The 26,011-nt window shown below is 37.5% G+C and overlaps 1 protein-coding gene across 4 annotated transcripts in view; it reads right to left on the bottom strand.

The window, feature by feature from the left end:
* Window positions 1–26,011, bottom strand: part of TP63 (tumor protein p63) — a 222,325-nt gene that overhangs the window by 83,552 nt on the left and 112,762 nt on the right. The window contains exon 1 of one of the 4 annotated variants that reach the window (XM_081831442.1): window positions 17,557–17,783. The exons of the other annotated variants lie outside the window; for them this stretch is intronic. Coding sequence (XP_081687568.1) covers window positions 17,557–17,748 — 192 coding nt within the window. The 5' untranslated portion in view covers window positions 17,749–17,783. Of the gene's footprint in view, window positions 1–17,556; window positions 17,784–26,011 lie in introns of those variants that run through there. 4 annotated transcript variants of the gene reach the window in all.

The following is a 26,011-nucleotide window of genomic DNA, read 5'->3' as shown; positions in this document are numbered from 1 at the left end:
ATATAGTTGTTATATATATATATTATATATATAGTTATATATATATGTATATAATATATATTATATATATATAATATATGTTATATATATATATTATATATATATAATGTGTGCTTATTAACAAACTGGGTGAAAATGTCCAGTGCTCAGTAGCTGTATGGAAGGTCTTTAAAATAAATGAATACCACCTGCTATTTTTTTCCCCCCTCCTGCCATAGTATTCAGAATGAGAAAGACCACTGGATAGATATGTTCTAAAGGGGATTTAAGCCTCAAGTTGTTGTATATGGAGCAAAATCAGAGGTCCTCCAAATTTCCTTGTAGTCTTATTATCTAAATTCTGTCCCAGGATATGAAGAATGCTCCACCTGCGCCCTGCCCCCAAGGACTCAGTTCATCAAGACTGGAGAAGCATGGGTAGCAAGGTTAGGGAGAGCCACCTAGATATTTTTAAAGATAACATGCTAGTATATCATCCAAACACAGCCTAATTTTTCATCTGTTCTTTCCTTTTCTTTGTAGCAGTTTCTTCTTTGCCAGAGTAGAACATGTGTAAGAGGAACACCATCTAGTTAGGATTTACATTCTGTATTTGATATAATTCAGAAGTATGTTAGCTCATGTACTCCTCTGCCTGATGCTCTTAGGTGTTCTGTGCAAATGGGCACAGAGTAGGCACTTGATATGATGTGTATGGAAAGAATGAATTGACTTGTCACTTAATCTGCAAAAAAAAAAAAAAAAATGTATTACTCTCAGAGAGCGGGGGGTGATTTGCTCAAGCATCAGCTAATAAGCAAAGAGTGGGAATTTTGAAACCAAATCTTCTCACTCTGAGTCCAGGGCCCTGCCCAGCACCATCACACCTGTCAGCCTGATGAGATAATTCAAGTCCTCCCTAAACTGGAGTCAAACTAGACACATTTCCAGAAGGGACAACCACTGTATGGTACAGTTTTTCCTGTGTGAAAACTTCTGACACATATTGATCTCATTGTTTCTTCAAGTTAGCGAAGTGGAAAATAAAGCAAAAGCAAGAAGAGAAAAGCAGTCTCGTTGGTACCTGTTTTATAAAGGAAATGAGGAGTCTGGCTCTTCAGTTGCAGGATAACTCTGAGAGTCCCCAACCAAGTAAAACTATGGAGAAGAACAGACTCACAAAGAAATAGAAGCTGGATGAAAATCATAATTAAAGCAAATTATTTAACTAAACTTTAGGTATTTCACACAGGGAGGAGAAAGTACGAACTCCACCATTCCATTCAGTCCAGAGAGCATCTGTCTAAATGTTAAAGGCCGCATGTTCATTCCAGTACATTTATATATTCGCATTCCACGGCCGGATGCCACGTCCCCATTTGCTCTTCAAATATTAATCTCTTTACACTTCTCCCCATGCTGACAAGAGCAGCTGTTTGTCTTGCCTTCTTTCCCCTCTGACTTCTGCAGCTCCTATTCCTCTCCTGTCCTCCAGCTTCAGCTTCCCCTCTTGACAGGTGAGGCAAACCTTCAGGTGAGACAACTGGGGGGTGGGGGCAGAGAATAAAACCTGAGGCCCCACCAGGCGTCCACACCCCGCCCCCGGCTGAATTCAAGTCCTCAGGTATGCAAGCCTGCAGCAGCGGCCTAGGAATGGGATTGAAAAGATATTATTTGTGTTCAAGTTAAGGGTCAGCATGCAAAGCACTCCTGAACGTCCTGTAGGAATCAGATAATGCTCCCAGAGGCACGTGCTTCCCTACAGCGGTACAATTAGGGAAGCAGCCGGCCCTGACGAAAAGGACAAAGAAACCGGCTGAGCACTTTCTCATAGGCAGTAAAATGCGTGGAGCCACCCCTTTCCTCCTCCTTCCAGCTACACAGAATGGAACTGGGGCTAATTGTGGGCTTGGATGAGAACAAAGAAACATAGCCCTTTGAATTTTTTTTTTTTTCAATATATGTAAAGAGAAAAGTTTTGGTACCAGCTCTAAAAAGCCAGTGAACAAACACTCAGTGCTTCTCAAAGGACTTAAGAGAAATGGAGAATGCCTAAATGAGTAAACCTCAGAGGCACAAAGGAGACCCCTGGAATAGCAGGAAGATTGAGCATACTGGGTGGTACTAAAGAAGCAGAAACTGTATTCCCAGTCATTAATAGCACTGTAGGTGCTGATGGCTAAGCTTTTAAATGCCAGCATTTTTAATTCTATACAGTTCAGGGGAAATATTTTACTTAATAACAACAGAGTGTGCTTCCAAATCTAATGCCTCAACTTATGCATCATAAAGCTGGAATTCCCAGATGTAGACAAAGAGCTGCTTACTATCCAAGATAAGAATGGGAAAATGCATTTCAGTTCAAACTTTTTTTAAATTTTACTTTATGGAACCGTAAGTCAAGTAGTGTACTCAGGTGTCTTTAAAAAAAAATTAAAAGCCTAAAACCAATACTACTAGCTTTTAATTTGCCTAGAACACAAACAACAACAAACCCACCAAAGCTAAGGATTGCATGATTGGAAATCTACCTGGATACTTTGCAGAGCTTTGTTAAAAATCAGTGTCATAAACCTGCCATAGGAACGAGCATTTTGAAATTAATTTAAAAAGCATTCAGTTAACAGCAACAACAGTTTCTCATTTGCTTCTTTGACTTGACAAGAGAATGGACATGTTGACAGAGTAGGATTGGAGGCTGAGGGCAGATCAATGTAGCCAAGAAGAACATGTGCTATGTAGGCAGGACCAGCAAAATCATTTTTGTGACCCATTGCAAAATGAAAATGCAGGGTCTCTTGGTCATAGATTATTGTTTCAAAATGGTGATAGCAGAGCATTAAACAAAACACAGGACCCTTTGCTACCACACATTTTTGTATATATGAATGAAGCCAGCTCTGTACCAGGTTAATGAGAATAATATTCATTCCTCATTTTCCACCAAAGTGAACATGGTCGGGTAAAGGCAGAAATGTCTGTGCTCCTTCCTTATTATAATTCCATAAACACAGAGGGAAGAAACTTGTGTTATGCTGGAATGCTAATGTAATGCCTATTTACAATGACCAGTAGAAGAGCCTCAGAAGTTGGAACCTGACACTTTCATGCCAGTCAAAAAAACTGCCCTCAGGAGAACTCTGTGGGGTCTCCTATGTCCCATGCATTTCTTATGTAACAAAAACTATTAGGATATTTGAAATGAAACAAAAAAAGTAGATTGTCCCTTTCTAACCACAAGGTATCTTGATCTTGAAATAAACTTAACATACTCTATAGATATTCAATGAATGAATGAATGAATGAAAAATGTACATATCTACACTATCATGTCTGAAAGAGGAGACAGCCATCTTTCTACAAAACCTGAATGGCAAAATGAATACAATTTGCCTGATAAAGTAAAACAATTGATTTCTTCTGAATTCAAACAGATGCTTCATTTCCTATAAAATAACTTTGAAATAGAAAACTCATCACTTGGACCCTAGGTTTTTTACCAACATCTATAACTGGAATATATTCAGGTTCATCACAGACTAGCCGATCTGACCACTGAAAGGATGAAACACACCCTGGTCCCTGAGACTTATACTCCAGGTAATCACAGAACCCTTGGGGGTGTTCTGAAACTTGGAACTGTCATGAGAAATGTAGGGATACCCAGGGGCTGAATCTCAAACTGCTTGCTTTCACCATTAGGAAAGAGTAAGTGTAGGTAAGAACTATTCCCAAATATAGAAAAGAGTATTTTCCTGTTTTTCTCCTCTCTTACGCCTTTTGCATAAGTCATTTGACCAGTGCAATTTAAGGACTTAGTCACAATTTGTGTTTCTGCAAATCTTTCTCCTCCAATGTATCTGTATAAGAGAAATTGTGTAAGTCCTACTTACCAGATATTGTTATCTGTAATAGCCAATTTATGGCAACATGGCAACAAAAGCCAACAGTCTATGGCAAGAGGTTAATAAAAAAATGAGAGGGGGCGCCTGGGTGGCTCAGTCATTAAGCGTCTGCCTTCAGCTCAGGTCATGTTCCTAGGGTCCTGGGATTGAGCTCTGCAACAGGCTCCCTCTCCCACTCCCCCTGCTTGTGTTCCCCCTCTCGCTGTGTCTCTCTCTGTCAAATAAATAAATTCTTTTAAAAAATAAAAATAAATAAAAATAAATTAAAAAATGAGAGCCAAATCAGGGATAGGAGAGGTTCCTGTTGGGATATAGAATCAAAACTTATTTACTTCCATTTAAACGTCCCCTTGTCACAGGAAACAATCACTTGCCCAAATTTTATTTGGAAGAAATTATATTTATAATCTATGATTCACTATGAAACAAGGCTGGGGAATTAAATATTCTTCGGCACTTACATTCCTGAATGGATCCTCGTATTGCAAAAGCACTCTGAACTTAGACTGGTGATGTGGGGTCTAAGCCCCAGCCCTGCCACTGAGGTGCTGAAAAACCCTGTGTAAGGTCCATGCACCGCCTGGACCTTCGCTTCCTATAAGGAGATTGATTCTAATGATCAAACATAAAAAGTGCGCCCATTCTAACATTCCGGTGGATGACCACACTCATCCACAAAGTTATTTTAAAGTGCCATGAGGTTACTTTCAAACAATGAGATAACTTTTGTAGCCAAACCTAGAAATCGAAAATGTTTCAGGCAGCATACACACGCTTTCCTCAGCTGAGAGGGCCTTTCACCTCAGGCTTCGTGGAGGAACTTTCGAGAACATTCTAAAGCCCCTCCTGGGAAAACAAAACAGTTTTCCTTATGACCCTGGCTTGACAAAGCATTCATTCGAATATGCTCTAGCAGACAGTACTACATTTTCATCCCCAAATATCGTCAGGATAGTGACTTTTCAACAAGCACTGCCTTAGGGAGAAATACTTGTCATGTTTTAGTTTTCTATCACCTGCCTCACCTGAAGGAATGATGGTTTGTTTTATGCTAGAATTGAACACAACTGAGTTAAAGTGCTCCATTCTCAGGCCAAGAAGATATTTGTGTTATAATGTCAAGTTTAAGTACCATCTTTCAACCTTAAGAATTTACTTAGCATCATATTTTCCTCCAGACCAGATTTTGTTCCTTGTAAAATATTTCCCTTCTTTTATCTTCCAAATGATCCCCCAAAGTGAACGTTTGGAGGTAAAATACACTGCTACCTTACCATAAATAACATGTAAGAATAAAGCACCTAAGCACACAGGACTTCTGACAGCAGGCAGAGAGTTTACTAGAAGGTTTTATGTTCTGACACAAAGTGCTGAGATTCCTTTGAGGTCTGAGATTCCGTAACTCAGGAAAGAGCTCCTGAAAAGCCCCAACCAATGCCAGACAACCGCAGGTGAGACAAATAAATACAAAGTGGGCTGATCAGGTGGACAACAATGTCCACAAATACTAGATAATAGCATTTGAAAATCGAGGAAGTGAAAACTGTTGAAAACTCAACCCAAATAGATCCACTTTACACTGTGTAGAGCTCAATTAAGAAAAAATAAACTTTACGTTATGATTACAGTCAGTACTCCCTTTTGGTAATGAACAAAATCATAATCATGAGTGCCTACATTCTGCAAGAAACTTTTGTCACCATCACATACCAAGGAAGCACTGGGCTGAGCAGAAAGTAGAAAGGTCTAATTTTAACATTCAATAATTCTAGTTACAGATATGAAGGAAAAATATACAGAATTTCAATTTCTTCAAAGTTGGAACAAAAATACATTCGAGGATATTTTCAATCTGTAACAACAGCTATTTTGATAGCTTTATTTAGCAGAAGTAGTAATATGAAAAGAAGACAATACATAGTAATGAAAATTTTCAGTGAAGATTAGGCCACCCGTATGGAGAGCACACCACGGTGACTTTAGAGGCTCATCAATAGTGTCTCATTGGTTTTTGAAGTGAGTTTAAAATACTTAAAAATAATATATATCTATCAGACCATATACTATATATGATATATCTGTCTTATATTATATATATGATATATCTGTCTACGCCTTGTCAGAAATTATGGCTTAAATCAATGGGATGATTGAATGCGATTAACATTGAATCATAGGAGACAGCTTTGTTTACTATGACATGAAACTGAAGACATAGCAATTTCAATAGTGACAATCAAGATTTAAAAAAAAAAATCAGGAACATATGTAGCATCCATATCCAATCCTCTCTACAAAAAGAATATTAGCTATTACTACTACTACTACTACCACTTTTACTGCTACTACGAATAATCTTTCTGAGTCCTTAACTGTGCGTTTTCTAGTCTTCAAGTTCTATTTATTCATTTAATCCTCATGAGCTAGGTGGCATTATTATCCTATGTTTTACACATATTTTATAGATGAGGAAACTGAAGCTCCACAAGATTAAGTGACTTGCTCAAGGTAGTAAGTGACAGAGCCCAAGTGAGAAACCAGTCAGTCTGGCTTGAGAACCCGCGTTCTTACGTATCTTTCATTCCAACTGCATGTAAATCTGAGTCACTTAAATTTCTGCCTGGCATTTTTAGCTAAAAATGACATACATCTTAAAAAAAAAAAAAAGTTTTCCATATTAAAGACAGGCTATAAAACTAGCCATTCTTAGAATAGGTGTAATTGCAAAGGGTGAGAGACCCAGCTTCTTGGAGCTGCCACCAGAAACTCAGTGCAGATGAGATCCTGTCACTCTCAAGCTTGAAGACCTTGAGCAGGTCCCTACTGTCTTAGAATCAAGGCCCCAAATCTTTAAAGTGGTCTATGCCACACTATTTGAAACTCTCTCCTTTGCTCACTAAAGAACCAGCAAATAGGCACTCTTCCATTTTTCAAAGGCAAACTCCTTTGGTCTATAGCCCTCACACTGGCAGCCTGTGTTAGTTCAGTGTCATCCCCCAGGAGAAGCCCTCTGCCCAGGTGGGTGTTCTCCTTTGTTTCACACGGTGATACCGCTCGAAGTTTCACTTGGCATCACATAATTATAACCGACATGAATTATCTGTACAAATATATTTTTTTAACATAGGTCTTTTCTGCACGACCGTAGACCTATGAGAGATTCTATCTTGCTTATTACTGAGTGTCATATCTGGAACAGAGTCTGAGGCACAGTAGCTGCTCCAGGAAATATTTATTGAAAGAATAAGTGCAAATCATTTCAAAATAAAAATCACTTTCAGAAGATAATCTTTTTTTATACTAACAGAACTAAGTGTTGATTCTTATGCTGAAGGAAGTCTACCTTCCAGTCCAATTCATGTTTTTACATACTACTGCCAAATGAATGTTAGGGTGCATCTCCAAATAATCTCTCTGACCTTTACTCTGTGTTTTGCTTTGTTTTGGTAGGTGAGAACTATGCTTTTAGCTTTAGCTTTTATGGGAACTAGTAGCAGAATAGCCAGTCCTGTCACTCACAAGGCAATGAGTAATACTTGGTAGCTCACACCTAGCTGGGAAGTTTATTAATGAGCTTCTACTTCCTTAAAACAAACACATACACGTTTTTGTGCCAAGGCGGTATTTTTTACCTAAATGGCCTAGAGTTTGTTTCTCATGCATCTAGGTCAGCAGTAAGAGTCCAAATCTTTGGGGTCATATAATTATTCACTTCCTAGGGATGGTGCTTGTGGCCAAATGCAGATTTTTTTTTTTTTTTTTGGAAAGAAACCACCCAGAAACAAGCTAGAGTGAGACGTTAGTTTCTGGCGGATAGACCACAAAATTTGTTCCCCCTCTCTAATTTCCATGATTTTCTACCCAGTTAGCTAGAAGTCAGTTTAGAATAATGCCATAATTAAGGGTATACAATGCATGTTTTGAGGAACTGAGATTGTACTTTATCAGACTTACAAACCATTTCTTGCAAATGGTCTAAATTCATGACTTCATTTCGCAGACCTTATAATACACACACAGAGGTTGAAACACCAGCCTTGATTTGCAAATAGAAAAGTAAAGCATGAAATAAGGAGTATACTACTCCATTTTACTATTCTATACATATTCAAATGAGAAACACTGTTTCATGCATTCTAATTTGCTTTTGCTTGTCAAGTTCTTTGCTGATTGCTACATTTTCCATTGTATCTGAGATTAAAGTTTTCAGTGATTTACTACGCTTTGTAATTAGACATGGTGACTTATGTAACATTGGAGTGTTCCTTTAAGCTGTCACTTTTAACTGCAAAATAAAACCAAAGTTTCCAGCTATGCAGAAGACATGCCTTACTTTGAAAAGACAGCCATCTATTCATTTCATCCTATTTACCCCCTAATAAAAGTAACAATCAATCAGTTTAATAATTATAACAGCTCCTTGGTATCTTGTTTGAACACGAAAAAACAAACAAACAGGGCGCCTGGGTGGCTCAGTTGGTTAAGCGACTGCCTTCGGCTCAGGTCATGATCCTGGAGTCCCGGGATCGAGTCCCACATTGGGCTCCCTGCTTGGCAGGGAGTCTGCTTCTCCCTCTGACCCTCCTCCCTCTCATGCTCTCTGTCTCTCATTCTCTCTCTCTCAAATAAATAAATAAAATCTTTCAAAAAAAAATTAAAAAAACAAACAAACAAACAAACAAAAAACTAGGACACCATGTTTAAGAACAAAACGACTTAAAGATTTCTCAGACATCCTTTAATAATAGTAATACCATAGAAAATGAAACAGGAAAGTGTTTGCAAATCATCAAGCTTATTCACCCAGAGCACCCAAATCTCGTGATGATCGAGAGACATGCAGGGGACAAAATGAATCAGGGACAAAATGAATCAGTGTGGAAGCAAGGAAACACTTTTAAGAAGTGAAGGCAAAGCAAGATAAAAATCTAATCTATTTTGTTTTTTAAAAAATCAAACACATTCTCCGTCCTCATGGGTAATCAATTAAATGAAAGCAGCATACACTTTACACTGTTTACCTCTGTTAGAGTACAAGTCATTTCTTACTCAGGAAACTTCCCTGTCCTTTAAAAACTTTCTTGCCACTTGAAGTATAATGGAAATAAATACCAGGGCTCATTTAAAAAATGAGAGAGAGAGAGATTGAGAAAGACTTATAAGATGTCAAGGAAAACCATGCCATTCAGAACATACAGGTGGAGACAAGGCTTCTACAATGTATGCAATCACTTGGCTTTTTGCACAGGTCAGTTACAAAGAGCTGTTTCTGTAAAAGCACATACAATATGCCATACTTTTATCTGAAGATACCCCTTCATGCAACAGCAACAGACACATGCCTCCATCACCTCCAGGGACATCGTTTGGTGGTCCTGGAGAGGATACAGAGATAAATGCCAGACATCCCCCACCAACCAAGAGTCTTCAGTCTGGAATTGGAGAGAAGGCATCTGGTTCACAGGGAGAGCAATGAGGGATGAACAGAGAAGTGTGGAAAAAGTTCAGAGGAAGGGGGGGGTTATTCGGATGTTCGGGAGGGAGGGGGCTGAGAAATTTTTAAGGGTGAAGTAGTCTCCCAGCAGGGCCTTAAAAACTGGAAACAATTTGACCTGAAGAGAAATATCTGGGGGGTGGTGTTAGAGTATAGAAAGAAGCCAGGAGAAGTACTTTCTCTGGAAACTTACTATTCTGATTTTCAGCCTTTCAAGCATTTTGGGACTGGCTATTAAAATCATTTCCCAGCCTAAGGCTTATTATGGGCTTTCGACTTCACGCAGTGTCACCATTTCTCTCTATGTCTGTCTGTGGAGTCCTCAACCTTAGTCTGGTGACAGTCTCACATGGTCTATTTAAAAGTAATCAAGCCATTCCCAAAACATCTGATGTTGCCTGTTGAGAGGGTAATGGTTTTCCTTTTAATTCTAATTCCATCAATAGAGTGACACTAATCCAGACTGATTTGAGTAAACAGGGCATATTCTCCATTGTCTCTGTGATCTGAGAAAGAATAAACTTGAGAAAGCTCACTGCCTGGATTGGAAATGGCCCCTTTGGGTATTTTTGTGCAAGCTTGAAAGGAAAAGGAAAATGCCTGTACAGAGTTCTTTCCAAGGCAAGCTGAGTTTGGGGGTGGTAATTCTCATCGGGGTATTATACTAAACTGCACCTATTAGTGGCTTTAGCACCAATAAGAAAGTAGAACTATTTCTTTTGTAGTGTTTCCAGAAGAGCTGACGAGAGTGTTTCATAAATTTCCGCCTCTGGCAACACACCACAGCTTGACTCAAAATTCCCTCTTTCAGCTTTTATAGGAAATCTTTTTTTTCTTTTTTTTTAACCATTGAAGAAACACAGACAAGATGCAATTCAGATCACAGGTTTTGCATGAGATACCAATTTACACTCTACCCGCATCCACTAACATTCCAAAAATGTTTTATTGCCAGTAATTCCCTCACCTAGAACCAACATGTACTTTACCTTAACACCAGTTACTGAATTTTAGATTGAAAGGTAAATATTACCTGGTGAAGCCATCTTGCCATCCACATACCTGACAGCCTGAATTTACTTTGTCTTTGAAAAACAAACTTAAGCAGGGTGTATAAACTTAGTCATTACCAAATAAGAAATAAATTTAGAAATGGGAACTTCCCAAGATTTTTTTTTTCAGAATTTGAAAAGGAATGCCTTTTGAATAGAATAGGTGTGCTATATTAACAGACCAAGTCAGAAAATTGACTGTGGGGAAGTACAAAGAACTGTTTCTGAAAAGACTTTACAGGCACTTTATTTAACTACTTTGTTCTGCAAAGGAGGTTGTAAGCAATGTGGTAGGTTCTGGAACTTCACTGTTTCCCCTAATGTCTGCACAAAGTTGAAAGCAGGACAATTGTTTTTCAATATTGGATATTTTCAAAATCCACTTTATGTTAGTGGAGGGTTAGGTTTGTACGGAAGAGACAGGAATGAGATACAAGCTTAGACTTCCCCCCACTTATCAGAAAGGCCAATTCTCCCTCCTGCCCGCCTCTTTGCATTTAAATCAAGTCACTGAGTTACCTCCCCCAAGAACCTACCCTCACCTACCCCTCTATTATCTCCTTAATTGCCTATATTTTCTTCCTGGGTGAGATGGAAGTGATGAAGGAGGGTGTGGAAGGAAAGGATATTAATATGGGGGGGGGGAAGACATGTCTTCCCTCCATATTCCTGTTCAAGTCTTAAATGCAGATGTGTATCCTCATCCAAAATGAAATTTGAAAAATTTATGGCAAAGATTTTTTTCATTTGAGATACCAAAATCTTGATTTCTTTATTGTTGCTTTTTGTTTAATTGGGGGGGGTGGGTGTTTGTTTCTTAAATGGGACATTCATATTTGCTTCTGCTCTATTATTTCCCAATTGGAATTCTCATCTTCAACAAATATCATACTTGGTATATTCTCTCACATTTAGCTCCAGGATTACTATTGGCATTTAGAGCACTGACCAGAGAAACAGTTTTCTTATCCTGATTCTAAGATGACTATTTAATAAAGTTAATTATAATTAACATAAAAATACCAGTCTGAATTTTGTTCCTAGCTTTCATAATTTTGATAATTGATAATTTTGCTTCTTCCCTGCAGGATAACACTTGTCATGCCTACAGCATGTAGACAGAGTTTTGAATCTTGAATTCTGAACATTGTCCATGTTCTCAAAATATTCATAGGTTCGAGTTCTTAGTAAGATAGAAGTCCCTACCATATTTTGTTAATGTTTCTACAACAGCTTTCCATTTTGACATATATAGTAAATATAGATCCGTGTTTAAATCCACATTCTCTTTCCAAGTCAATATATCACGCTCTTTCATCTGGTCCTGTGCAGTTTTTCCTTGTATTTTTAGAAATTTTCTTGTCTACCCAGAATGACCTTCCTTCCCCACCTTGGCTAAAATCTGGTTCTCAGATTGTGTGAGATGTTACCTTTGTCATGTACAGTTTGAACCTATCTTACTGTCTTTGAGAGACTTTACTGTCTCTTCCCACATTCTGTCTCATACTGAAGTCGTTTATAATACCTTATGTGCACCCTAGAATTGTGAATTCTCAGACACCAGTGGCTGCCACTTACTCACCTCTGCTTTCCCTACAGTGCCTAGCCCTGTGACTATACTTAATTAGCTCTCAGTAAATGTTGGGTTGTAAGGAAATGCTTCTTTCATGGGGGAAACAATCTAAGTGGCTTGTGGGTGGGATATCAAAACTACTGTATCTGTTTAAACTAAATTTATACTACTTTCCCATTTTGGGGTGGGGGTTGGGGAAAATAGTGATAATAAAGAGCAGGTCTTTATTTGTGGGGTGACCATATACTTTGTCTTCTAAGTGGAACCCTTTTGAAAGTGAAAGTGGTTCTATTCATGATTACATTTGAATAGCAGGCATAAATTAGGACAAACCGAAACCAATGGTTCCCAACTTACCCAGGGCAGAGACCATAGCTATTAAAGAGAGCAACACACAGAGAATGCCTAAGTTGTATAAGACTTTAGACACAATCCATTTCTACCCTTCCAAAGGTTCCAGAGGAGTGGTGAATATTCCTGCAAAACAGACAGCCAATGTGCAAAGCAGAGAAATGCATTTTTATACTGGTAGGTGGTCTGAAGCAAAGCCATTTATCCTTCCACAATTGGAGCAGAGCTCCAATTATACTACTCCTCTGTTCAAAATCCTTCCATGGCTTATCACTGCCACAATATTAAATGTGACATGGCCCTCCATGAGCCACTCTATCTGACATTTCTAACTTTATTTCCTAATCTTTTCATGCTTTTGATTCCATCTGAGCTATTTCACATTGCTGAATACACCAGCATTCACCCCAACTCTGTGCCTCTGCTGACGCTTGTTTCTTCACTCAAAATCCTCCTTCCCTCTCATATTTCAAGGACTTAGAAAGTTCTACCTGACCTTCCAAGTGCAGCTGCATCCTACTTATATAGACTTTCTTGATCCTCCTGTTTCGAGGTACTCTCTTTCTCTTTGATCCTTTATATTATCTTGCTCACACTTCTCATAAGACAATGAGGATCTGCCCTGTATTATAACTGTATGTGCTCATTTCCCCTATGAACTGTAAACTTCTTGGTGTAGGAACTGTTCCTTACTCATTTTCATATCCTATGTACCATCTTATACATAACGGACGCTCAGTAAACGCTTATTTAAAAAGAGTAAGTCAGTCTTCTAACCTAAGTTTCTCCCCATTCAGTAGTAGTATTCATGACTATTGACAAAATTCAACTTAATGAAAAGGCATCAGTGAAAATTATAAAATGTTGAGAGAGGTAGCACATTAATAAACTCCATTTTACTATTTTCTTGTGCCTCCAAATTGTGTTCTTGGGAGATTAAGAAATAAATTCATAGCTTCACTCTTGGATCCACTGTTTTACCTTGACACTTCAATCTATTTTCTTCCAGAACCCAAATCCATTACTGCACTAGATGTTCTGCATAAGTGACTCAGTCCACTAAATTGGCACGACAATAATACTCCATCAGTCATCTGATTTTTTTCATCACACATTCAAAAGAAAATTCTGAGTCCATTGGACTTAGAAAACCTTTTGTCTTCAAAGTAATAAGACTTTCATGGAAATAAACAAGTTATTTTTCACAGAGGTATCTTTTGGTATCTATGTTCACTCTTCCTTATTTATTTTATAATTAAAGGAATAAATTAGGATATTCAACAGGGAGGGGGAGTTTACTTTCAAAATATTACTAGGAAGGGAGGACTTTTACTTATACTCCTCTATCCCACAAGCTCGGGTATCACCCAAAGTAATCATATGCACCTCAAAGAAAGCTCAGGAACATCTGTGGCAATGTATTTCTCATCCATTTGACCCATATCCTTCCTTGATAAATCTAAAATCTCCTAACCTCAGACTTATACTCCCTTAAAAGGAAGAATATAGAATCCAGATTCCATACATACTCATTGTCTAAGAAAATTTTAGTAACTTTGCACTCAGAAGATGCATGTGGAATGATGAAAAGGCAACCAATATTTCTTTGGTTGCCATAGCTAACTAGACATTCATTCATGTTTCTTAGTGTACTCTCCATACCACAGTTGAGGATCACTGCTCTTCTAAAAAACAAAACAAACCAAACATGCCTTTTCCTTATCTAGGTAAAGGATAAGTGATTTATTATCACCACTCATTTTTCCAATAGTAGCAAAAGAAAGTATGATCTATGATCTATGATCTAAGATCTCTTTCTCCCAGTCCCCTGTGGGCTTGAGGGCAACCAATTGTAAAACAAGCAATGCAATCTAAGACCATAGCATGGAGTGAGGAACACAGCCTGGCTGACAGCTAAATTAAATCTGCAGCTTCTGCTTCTTCTCTACTACGCTTTTACTTATGGCGCTAAACATAACAGAAGCACAACATGGGAAAGCTTGAGATAAGACATTTATTAACTATTAAGAGAAAAATCACTCCCATGGGAAAAATGCCTCTTGGAGACAGCTTTAGGTTAGGAAAGACTGTTTCCCTTGACCATGCAGGCCCAGAGGTCAATTAAATGGCAAGCTCCTCAACTCTGAGATCTTATACTACTGCCTTTTAATTACTCTTCTTGCTCTCAAGTAGATTTGCACTTCAGTTCTTTACTTAAACTTTTCTGGGGGCATTTACGGTGAATTACAATAGCCCCTTCCAGAATGCATTCTATTTCTCTTGATATGAAAGAGAAAAAGTTTAAATTAAGTAAACGGGACTGACTTAAACACCTATGGCTCTCTGGACTACAGAAAGAGTGACCATTAACCTTGATTTGTAAAATGAGGCATCTCAGTATATGAACCTTGAAGTCCCGTTTAGTTCTAGAGTACTGGAACCCATTCACCAAAGTACCTTTCCATCTTCACACAGAAACCCAGATAGAGATTTTTAATAAAAATGTCCTAAATGTCCCTCTAAGGAAGATTTGAGAGTTTCTGTCTGTTTCTCTCCGCCCCCTTCTCTCTCCTTCTCGCACACACGCGTGCGTGCACACATACAAACGCACACAGAGCCCAGTTTTTTGGCAAGAAAGTTGAACTAAAACTTAATCTGTGAGGAATTTCCTTTCCTTTGGGTCTCTCTCTCCAAGTCTGAGGCCAGTCCCAGAGGCCATGTCATTCAAGCCTGGCACACTGGAATGGTGCTTGCTTGAGGCCTCTCTCCATTATAATCCAGGGATAGCTCCTTCAGCCGTGCCTGTTACATCCTGCCCAGGTTCTCCGCCCTTCCGGACCCCTTCCTGTTCACTAATAGCTTCCCCAAATCCAGCTCTGCTTGGAGGGAAAGAATTAGAAATTCGCGGAACAGGGAGTAGAGAAGGATCAGTGTTCTTCTATTGTTTTTGAGTTATCGACCCAAAGAAGTTACTAACAAATTAAATTTAAAAATTATTTGAAGTCAGAGATTGGGTTATAGTTTCAAAATCATTTTCACTCTCATGGGGAGTTCCATGCCTCTTTATTCTTAATCTGTCCAATTTTTAAACAATTTTTGTGTGATAATAGATCACTGTTTCTGTATTGATGGTTACTAATGAACGTTATCTCAAGATGAATCCTAAAACGTTACCAACTTTTGCATTAAATTTCCGGATTCTCAGGGCCATGCGGTCCCAGACATTTTGTAGAGTCAGATATAGAACTGTATTTTTACAGAGGACTAGATATTAAAACGTAACCCTATACAGCAAAGAAAACCATTGTTAAGCAATAGGATGAAAATGAAGCTATAAAAATTATGCATAAAACACACATTAGTGGAAGGATATAAAATTCACCACAGCTGTTGCAGGAAGGTAGAGAAATTCAGCCATATTTTTTCATAGATATCCTCTTATACACATTAGCAGCATTCCAAGAGAAAACAGACAACTTGAGCACCTAACTATACACATTTACCTAAAGTTTTGAAAACTGCAAAGCCATGGAAAAGTATTTTCTCTCACGGTAAGGGCGCTCTACGCTCACATATGACATGATTCTTTTGCCTCCATAAAAGGCAAGAGTTCCTACTGGTATCATCTAAGCAAAACATTTATTCAGTTTTTCCCTTCATGAGAAATAATCATTACTTTCCACTTTGCATCAACTTCATACTTTTCTTATAGATATCTCTAAATCACCTTTCTTTTCTACCCCTTCCTACTTAGACACGAAGGCAGATCCCAGCCTGCTTATAAATATATGTGTGAAATAGCTTGTGAACAAACACAAAGTCAGACATGATATGACTGACAGACCACCTCTCTAGTGATTAAAACTGGCCAACTTGGGATCACATAGAAACAAGATCATCTTTAAAGTCACCTCCAATTTTTTTAACCATTTGGTAACATTTTAAGCTAACTTTCCATATTAAAGCAAAACAAGAAACTCAAGTTTCTCCACTGAGGACAAGCATGCCTGCTTGAATGTTTTAAAGGAAAATAGGTACTTCCTTTTCCTTCTGTAGATAACTCGATATTTCCCCTGCTATATTTACACAGTTCAGGTGTCTAGACAATAGCACGGTCAATATGACAGTGCAGGCCCTGCTTTGTTGCCCTTTGCACGACTCTTCCTTTTGCTGTGTGCACCCGAGTCCTATGCACTTTGTTTTGATTTTTAAGGAGCTCAGTTTGAGCACTCCAGTCTACTTTTCCAAGCATTTCCCTGCAAGCATTTTCATCTGAAACACTGAACTCATGCTCACCACCCGCGCCCGCCCCCCTCCCCAATCTGATTAGTGTCAACACAGCTGCCCTATTCTGAGGAATGTAAACTAATATTGTTGTTAGACCTCCCTCAACCTTAGGAAACTTCCTCAAAGCCTTGCAGTCTCTTCAGGAGTTTTGTTTCCGTATCCCTTTGCCCAGTGATTTAAGTCCCGGAGACAAATTTGAGGAGAGATCAGAGAGGCAAATCATCAATTCCTTACCTAAAATCCTATATGCTATGATACACATTGCCATGTACTCATGTATAAATATTTAATAATGCATTGCCCCCAATAACTTTGTCATTATACAGTAAAAGTCTTAAGTCAATCACCGGACAATAGGGACATTAGTGAAGTCCCCTGAGGATTTAGATGGGTCTCTGGATTGATAGAATTCAAAACGAAGATGGTTTTTTAAAAAAAAAAAATCTCACCTGGATTATTTTGAAAAAGCTTCATTTGCTTTTAGGATGAAGTCTGGAGATAGAACTGAGAACTTAACTGAGTTAAGACACAGTCAACTAATTTGTCTTACTGGTACGTGAATACCCAACAGAGGAGTCATTTCCATGTATCTAGCAGAATGTGAGCTTCTCTCCCAGTCTGTTCTTACAAAAAGTGATTTTACAAACTCCTGAATATTGGGTTTCTTCAAATACATAATGTCACCCAGAAAATTTTCTTCTCCCTCTTCTCCTATTATTTCATCTCCTACTTAAAGGGAAAAAAAAAATCTTACAGTCACCACAGAAAACATTAACCAAGAAAAGGAGATTCCTATACACAATTTGCAAAAACATTACATTGGGTGACCAAGAACCACAAATATGTAAGCTTTTATTTAAAAAATAAAAATGAAAAAGCATCTCTAAATGGAGTGCTAAAATCTAAAATCCTTACCTCACTAAATTGAGTCTGGGCATTGTTTTCCAGGTACAACATGTTAGCAGTAAGATTGATCAATGCCGCTGTCCTCTCTTCTGGCTCCAGGATTTTGCCAACCCCCCCACCCCCTCTGAGACCCTGACAATAGGAATCTACTAAGAAGATAACAGAACTCAAGTCCCTCTCTCTCTTTCTCTCTCTGTACATAATTTTAGGTTCCCTAATATATACCCAACTATAGGCATGAGGGGGCGGGACTCTTCTCTTTACCTGTCCAATCCATCAACTTCCACCTGGAGTCCTCCACTCCAATGGAGTGAGGCCTCTCCCATCTCATTAAGTAGTTAGAATTCCTTATCACCAATCTTTAAAAGAAAAAGAAAGAAAGAAAAAAAAAAAAAAAAACAGGAGAGAGACAGGTAAAACTTTCCCTTGCCTCTTTCATAAGAAAGTGCTCTCTCCTAAAAACAAAACAAAATCTCCCCAAACAAACCACAGACCTTCCCACCACCAGGACTTAGAGAAGGCTTTTCAGAAGGTTATTTTGCACTTTGCAACTGAAAACTAAAACTTCAGGGAAAGCTTTTGGAAGCCTTTTTTTTTTAAATTTTTTCTTTTTTAAATTAGATGTGGAGTTTTAAGAATGACTACATAAAGTTAGGAATTTCTAACTAAATCCTAAATACTCAAATCCATTTCTAAATACTCAAATCCGTGGTTATATTTTCTCAATATAAAAGTTAAAATCCCCTGCTGGATAGTTAAAAAATTTTCAACTTATTCTCCACAGAGAAATGCCAGTGGCTTAACACAAAGTTATGCCAACAGCAGTCACTCGATTTTTCAGAACATAGTCAAAGAACAATTTAAACCATTGGTCCCGTTAACTTGTGAAAACAAACAAACATTCATATTATGTACAGGAAATAGAAATCCTGTGAAAAGTGCCCATTTTTTTTAAGCCTTAAAAAAAAAAGCACCACTTCTTTCTATCATTATTTCTTAGGACATGGAATCAATACAATAGCTTATGTACTTGAATATTTTCTCTATTATATCCAGTTTTCATTAATGCTCCAAGACATTATCTTTTTCTATAAACAGTTAATAAATTACAAATAGAAAGAATAAATCTTAAAGTGTGAGAAACCAATTGGCTTTTGCCTTTAAAATATATCTACATAAACACATAAGAACATTATTGTAGAATCTGGCATTGGTTACCATAATTTAGTGAAGGTGAAATGCACCCTGATGGTTATGGTTTGATTCACTAAAATACTCTTGTTACTGCTGAGTACGCTATGTAATTCAGTTAGATCTATATCAAAATATCACTCCCCACCCCACACTTGGAAGGCCAAGTCCCTCTGTCCTGCCTGAAAGGTACAACTGGCTGAGACAGCTAGAAGTGGATACTTAGATTTTTTTTTCTAAAATTTAAAAGATAAGAAGATTAGAAGAAAATTAGAAGCCAGGCTCAGTTGGTATATAAACTTTAGAAATTAAGTTTGCAAATATATTCAGGACCTTAGACTTACCTCCTTTTTACTTCTATTTTTGCATTCATGTGATTATTGGCATATTTATTTTAAAGCTCCTGAGTCACTGGTAAGAAAGCTTTTTTTTTGCAAAAATTTTCAATAACATCATTTGAAAATCAGGTGTCAAAGAATATGATAAAGCCCTATAACACTACAAATTTATATCAGACATAATGTGCATTTTTTTTCTCTGAAATATTAACCAAATGAGCTCTGGGTACAACATGCCATATAATTATTTGTATCATGTATTTAAATTCTATACCCACTGACAGCTTTTGGGTCAACAGTGAAGAGCAGATTGTTGCTTCCTTAATCCGTGCTCTATTCCAGTGGTTCAAAAACTTGGGTGACCCTAAGAATCATCCAGGGTGCTTCTTAAAAACAGATGTGTGGACCTGGTACCAGCTGTATTTTGTGCAGCCCATGAGGCAGTTCTGAATGAATCAGGCTCAGGAATCAATGTTGTAAAGTAAATGCCATTAGGACAACTGCCCAGAAAGTCAATATTGGATCATTTTTTTTACAATAATGGGGTAGCATACCTTTTTGAACCCTAAATGTAGGGCTCACAGACTCAAATGTTGATAATGTTCCATCAAATGTAAACACATTTCATCTTTTACAAAGTCAAAAGAGTCCCAGCAGGATGTGATGGACTAAAATGCCAAAATCTTTCTATTGACCAACTCATCCTTCAGCACAATCGGATCTGAGGATGATGGTCTATGTCTAACATAGCTACCAAGATTCTGGGCAAAACCTAAGACACGTGTATCTTATCTATCTATCTGTCACTGCTATTTGGGTGCTTTGGGTAGCTGAGGGGAAAGAGCACAGGACTGGGGGTTGTAGGAATAACTAGGAAATATAGGCTGTAATCCCAGCTCTGTCTTTAGTTAGCCCTGTGCCTCTGGGGCAGGAGTGAACCAGTCTGGATTCAAGTTCCTCATTTGTGAAATGAGAGGCAGAACTAAATGATTTCTAAAGACCATTACAACGGTTAAGAGTCTCTGTCCAGAATCCATGGAAGCAAGTTAGAGGATTATTTGCATTCTTCTTATTTTACTTGGATATTTATATGACAATCTGCTCATCTCCAAACTGTGCAATTGAAGCCATCAAGTTTTACAGATACCAAGATGCTTAAAGGACTTAAAGAAAAAGGTACAGTGTGGGGTGCCTGGGTGGCTCAGTTGGTTAAGTGACTGCCTTCGGCTCAGGTCATGATCCTAGAGTCCTGGGATCGAGTCCCGCATCAGGCTCCCTGCTCAGCAGGGAGTCTGTTTCTCCCTCTGACCCTCCCCCTCCCATGTGCTCTCTCTCTCTCTCTCTCAAATAAATAAATAAAATCTTAAAAAAAAAAAAAGAAAAAGGTACAGTGTATTGTGGGGGACAATCTGTGTTTTTTGCTTTTAGTATCCTCATGATAAAAACTAAGCTAATATTTACCAATTCATTTAAATTCAAACTTAGCACACACATTGACATAAAAGAGTTAACTAAAGTGCATCTGATAAGGTTTCATTTCAGAACTGGTATATAAATATCAAGCGTTTACTTAAGCAGGAGGTTACAGAGAAGCAACCATTCTCTCTACTCCCCACGCAATAATGCTTATCCTGGGATCTCAAAGGTTTAGTAATGTGCATTAATTTTCCTAACGACTTAGTGATGTATGTAAGTATTATTATCCCCATTTTGCAGATAAATAAACAAACTCAAAGATTTGAAGTGGGTTTCCCAAGTCCTCAGGAGTCAGAACAACTCTATTAAGAGCTCACAACTTTCCATTCTCAGCCCTTTCTCCCAGATTCCTCAAAGCTTTGTGGCCTCAGAATGAGGGGTCAGTGCTGCCCCTTGATGAGACTACCACTGTTATAAATCCAGTTCCCTGGGAAGAGAAGTCATCCAAGATGTGGGATCACCATTTCTGATTTCCAGAAATAATACTGCTAACATTTTGTTGGCTATCCTCCTGAACAGTTATTCCTGTAGGAGCGCTTTATATTTTATAGATAATAACCCTTTATTATCAGTGCTGGAAATATTTTTCTGCATGTGTGTGTCTGGCCTTTCAAACTTATATATAGTTTTATGGGTTGCTTTCTGCTGTAGAAGAATCCTAATTTTTCTATAGTCAAATTTATCATTTTTCCCTTATGACTTATTATTTTTCTTTTTTTTAAGATTTTATTTATTTATTTGTCAGAGAGAGCAAGCAAGAGTGAGAGGGAGCTAGTGAGTACAAGCAAGGCAAGTGGCAGGCAGAGAAGCAGGCTCCTCACTGAGCAAGGAGCCCAATGCGGGACTCGATCCCAGGACCCTGGGATCATGACCTGAGCTGAAGGCAGATGCTTAACCAACTGAGCCACCCAGGCAGATATCCTGACTTATTATTTTTCAAGCATAGTTTGAAAGGCTTCTCCCAGCCCAACATTATAAAATTCTTCAACCATATTGTCATCTCATATTATTATGGCTTTTAACATTTTTTCACATGCAAATCTTTTAACTCTTTGGAATTTATATTGGTATGAGAAACAAGTGAAGATCCACTCCCTCCCAAAACAGATTACTTACCTTTACCATTTTATTAAAATTTTTTTTTCTGATTTGACATGTTATCTTTATAATATGACAAGTATCAATGGTTCCATTTTATATCTCTATGTAAGAAAGTTAAGCAAGTGTATAAATCCTTGGCATACATAAAACATTTGCTTGAACTTCTTAATCCATGTGTGTGAAGTTGGGTAAGGAATAACATGGTACCTACAACATTCTAAAAAGTTAAAAAAAAAAATGGAAGCAATTTTGTGTTCCTGGATCTGTATCTGCCCCCAGTGATTGGAGGTAGGTGTAGAAGGTGGGGAAGTCCTTAGGTTTCATGAAGCACAGATTGGAGATCAGTGTTTTAGTGGCTTCCCTCATGAAGACATCAGTTCTATTGAACTGAGAGAAAAGAGAAGTTATAGAGGCTTAGGTAAATTTAGCCAGGATTAAGTAGACATTTATTAAAGGAAACAAAAGATTGGTGACTTGTTTTTATAGTAGCAGTTGAGACTCCAAGAAAGAATACATACCTGATTCTAAACATATCAAACTCTCTATGCTTTAACCACACATCTACCTGAATGAAGTAGAAAAATGAATATCCAGTGATGTCCCTACTTCCCCTGCCTCCCCACGAGAGTCCTCCTCCCCATCACTTTATCTTTCCTAAGGAACAACTCCGACCATGTCACTTCTCAAGATGCCTCTATGTCAATGGAACAAAACCAACTACAGTTGACCCTTAAACATGGATTTGAACTACACAGGTCCGCTTATTTGCAGATTTTTTACAGTATACTACAGTAAATGTATTTTCTCTTCCTTATGATTTTCTTAATAACATTTTCTCTAGCTTACTTTATTATAAGAATTTGGTATATAATACATAAAACATACAAAATATGTGTTAATGGACTGTTATATTATCAAGAAGGCTTCCAATCAACAGGAAGCTTTGAGTAGTTAAGTTTTGGGGAAGTCAAAAGTTATATGCAGATTTTCAACTGTGCGGGGGTCAGTGTCCCTAATCCTCATATTGTTTAAGGGTCAATGTACTTCCACAGACACTGAGGGCCCTTCACAGTCTGGCCCCAAGCTATGCTCTCAACCACACTTTCCATATATTCCACTCTGCTTGCCACATGCTGGCACTAGCTGACCATTCCTGACCCTCTGCTCAGTCTAGTCCCTCAGTCTGGAATGTCTTCATTCTCTTTACCTGATCCATGAAAACATTTTCAGTTTCCTTAAACGCCACCTTCATGAGAAATTCTCCAATTCCCCATTTTTTTGTTCATCATATCACATTAAGTGTCTAAAAACTTGATATGTTCAATTGAACAGTTAATTCTGTAAGAAAGAATTAGAAGGTTGAACAGTAGATTATTTTACTCAAGGCATTTATTATGACACAGATGCCTTTCCTGTGGGAATTAACGCACAGTATCTAATGAAAAGAGAAAAAAATGATGGTTTCAATCTAAGTACAGTACCTCAAGTTCTTAATAACTATTTATCAAAAGGAAAATTGTCAGAATAAATCTGCAATAGTTAAAAAAGATTGGAGTTTTATAGAGCATGTGTGAAAGCTAAGAAATGTTGGGACTTTCCAAGCTGCCACAGAACAAAATCAATTAGATCATTTTGATGCCAGCTACCATAAAGGATGGTCAACACAGAACACACATTAGAGCTCTAAACCTTCCCAAGTGATTTCATTCTCCTCCTGCTCTGGATAGGTGAGAAGAATTAGCATTTGTAGAAACTACTGAAAGCCACTTAATTAATTCACCAAATCAATGTTCTCTTTATTCTAAGGCTAAGTTCCAAAGCAAGATATTTTAGGATCACTAGCTAGACTGAAAAATGAATCTTATAGGCATACAAAGGAAACTGAGTTCTATCCTAAATCTTACAGATGTACTCAGACTATCATTTTTTATTTTTGTCAACTGTCAAATAGAAGGTAAAATGGTGACAGGATTTAGATTCTCTCTCTCTCTTTGTACTTTGAATGGGGCAGGCACTCTTCAAAGAGCTTAATATATATCAGACGTGGTTAATTCTCATACAAAGTTATCATTTAAGTACTGTTATTGTTCCTATCTTACAGATAAAGGTGAAGACACCAAAATGCAGACAAATACTAAATGATGAAATCAAGAGCAGAACATGTATATTTTGGCCCCCAAATCCACACAAACCCTGTGCTGTTCAAGAAGATTATGTCTTCATACCTCCTCCCACCCCAATATTTATCCCTCCTTCAATGCCATGTTCATAGCTCATTTACCAGACACCCCACTCTATGATTATTTTAATAACAGTATTGTTAACCATTTCCCAAATTTAGATAGTGTCTTACTTTGGAAGGACTCCAAAACAATCCAGGTAAAGAGATGCACAAATGCACACAGATAAGATCATCTCTCCTAGCACTGCCTTTAATTGGCATTTGAATTTTTAGATTACAAAAGCCATGTGATATTTAGAGCAAAAAATGAAAAATAAAAAAAAAAATACATGCCATCTATCTGTAAGCAAACTTCGCAGAGAGAATTACTGTTAAGTTTCCATGATCTATCTTCCTCCTGTCTTTATGTATGTATTCTGCAAACAAAGCTAGGATCATATTATATACATATATATAGCTATCATACTATTATGAGCATTTTCCCATGTTAAGTATTTCTACCACTAAACAGACTGGGTCAAAAGTTATGAACTTAAGTCTCCTCATGGGTATAGAATCAAGTCGGTTTCCAAAAGGGCAGCATCAGTTGCATTTTTATGAGGATAAGGACCACAATATTGAGGATTATCTTTTCCAATTATACAAACAAAAATAATTATTTTCTTATTTTAATATGAATCTCCCAGATTATGAGCAAGATTAAATATATTTCAATACATTTAGTAGTCCTTTGCATTTCTTCTTTAAATGATGTGTTAATGTCCTTTGCTTTCCCCTCCAATCCCTACCCCACTGGAGGAGTAGTGTTTTTCTTATTAATAAGGTATTAACCCTTTGATATTTTTGTCACATGCTTTCCAATTTTCTTTGCTCTTTTAGTATTATATATATTGAAATAAGAACTCTGATGACTTTATTACATAAAAATTACTTCTTTTTTGTCATTTATCCCATAACCTAGACGTAACCGATGTTAAAATTTTGGTATATTCTCTTCCAGAGATATATACTGCACACAACTCTGTACTTATGATAGTATACATTAAAGATATATTTGTTAAGTATGTATATGTGTCTGTGTAAATATATGCATATGCCTATTTTTAAAAATTAAGCTGTTAATATGACTGTATACTCAAGTAATTACATGTATTTTTTTAAACACTGTTTTTATTTTTTTATTATGTTAGTCACCACATAAATACTGTTTTTAAACTGCTACACAGCATTGTTAAATTAATTTAGCCATTTCATATTAATTGGGCATTCATTTGCTTCTATTTTTCTTTAACATTATAACTTTATTTTTTATGCATTTATTTTTAAATATTTTATTTATTTATTTGACAGAGAGAGAGAGCACAAGCAGAGGGAGCAACAGAGGGAGAGGGAGAAGCAGGCTCTTCACTGAGCAGGGAGCCCCACGCAGGGCTGGATCCCAGGACCCTGGGATCATGACCTGAGCAGAAGGCAGATGCTTAACCGACTGAGCCTCCCAGGCGCCCCAACACTATAACTTTAAAACAAAAAGTACTCTACTGTGAATCAAAATACATTATTAGAAGCTGAATCATTCAATTAAAAGACATTCAATGTTTTAAGGGCCAATAGATATTACTACATTGATTTCTGGATATTATACCTGTTTATCTTTAGACTAACAATATAAAACATAGTGAGTTTACCCTACCACAACATCATTAGCAGCTACTATTACTTAAAATATTTTTCACAGTTTAGAGTAAAAATGCACAAACAAAATTAACTTCCTTCTATTGCTATTATACATTATTCATTAAAATGAACATATTCATCTCCATCCCCATTGATTGCTCTGCTTTGGAAAGTGCAAGTCTTTAAATCAAACTAAGTTGTATTTGAATACTGGTGTGTTTGCTTAGATTTTTTGAACTTTCATCTATAAAATCAAAATATCACGCTATATTTTATACATATATATTATATATATAATATATATATAGGGCGCCTGGGTGGCTCAGTTGGTTAAGCGACTGCCTTCGGCTCAGGTCATGATCCTGGAGTCCCGGGATCGAGTCCCGCATCGGGCTCCCTGCTCGGCAGGGAGTCTGCTTCTCCCTCTGACCCTCCTCCCTCTCATGCTCTCTGTCTCTCATTCTCTCTGTCTCAAATAAATAAATAAAATCTTTAAAAAAAA

This window comes from Leptonychotes weddellii, chromosome 1 (assembly GCF_054177405.1).
Source record: "Leptonychotes weddellii isolate Sample4059 chromosome 1, ASM5417740v2, whole genome shotgun sequence".
Classification (NCBI taxonomy): Eukaryota; Metazoa; Chordata; class Mammalia; order Carnivora; family Phocidae; genus Leptonychotes; species Leptonychotes weddellii.
The sequence above is the reverse complement of the archived record's forward strand: the minus strand, read 5'-3'. Positions and strand labels throughout refer to the sequence as shown.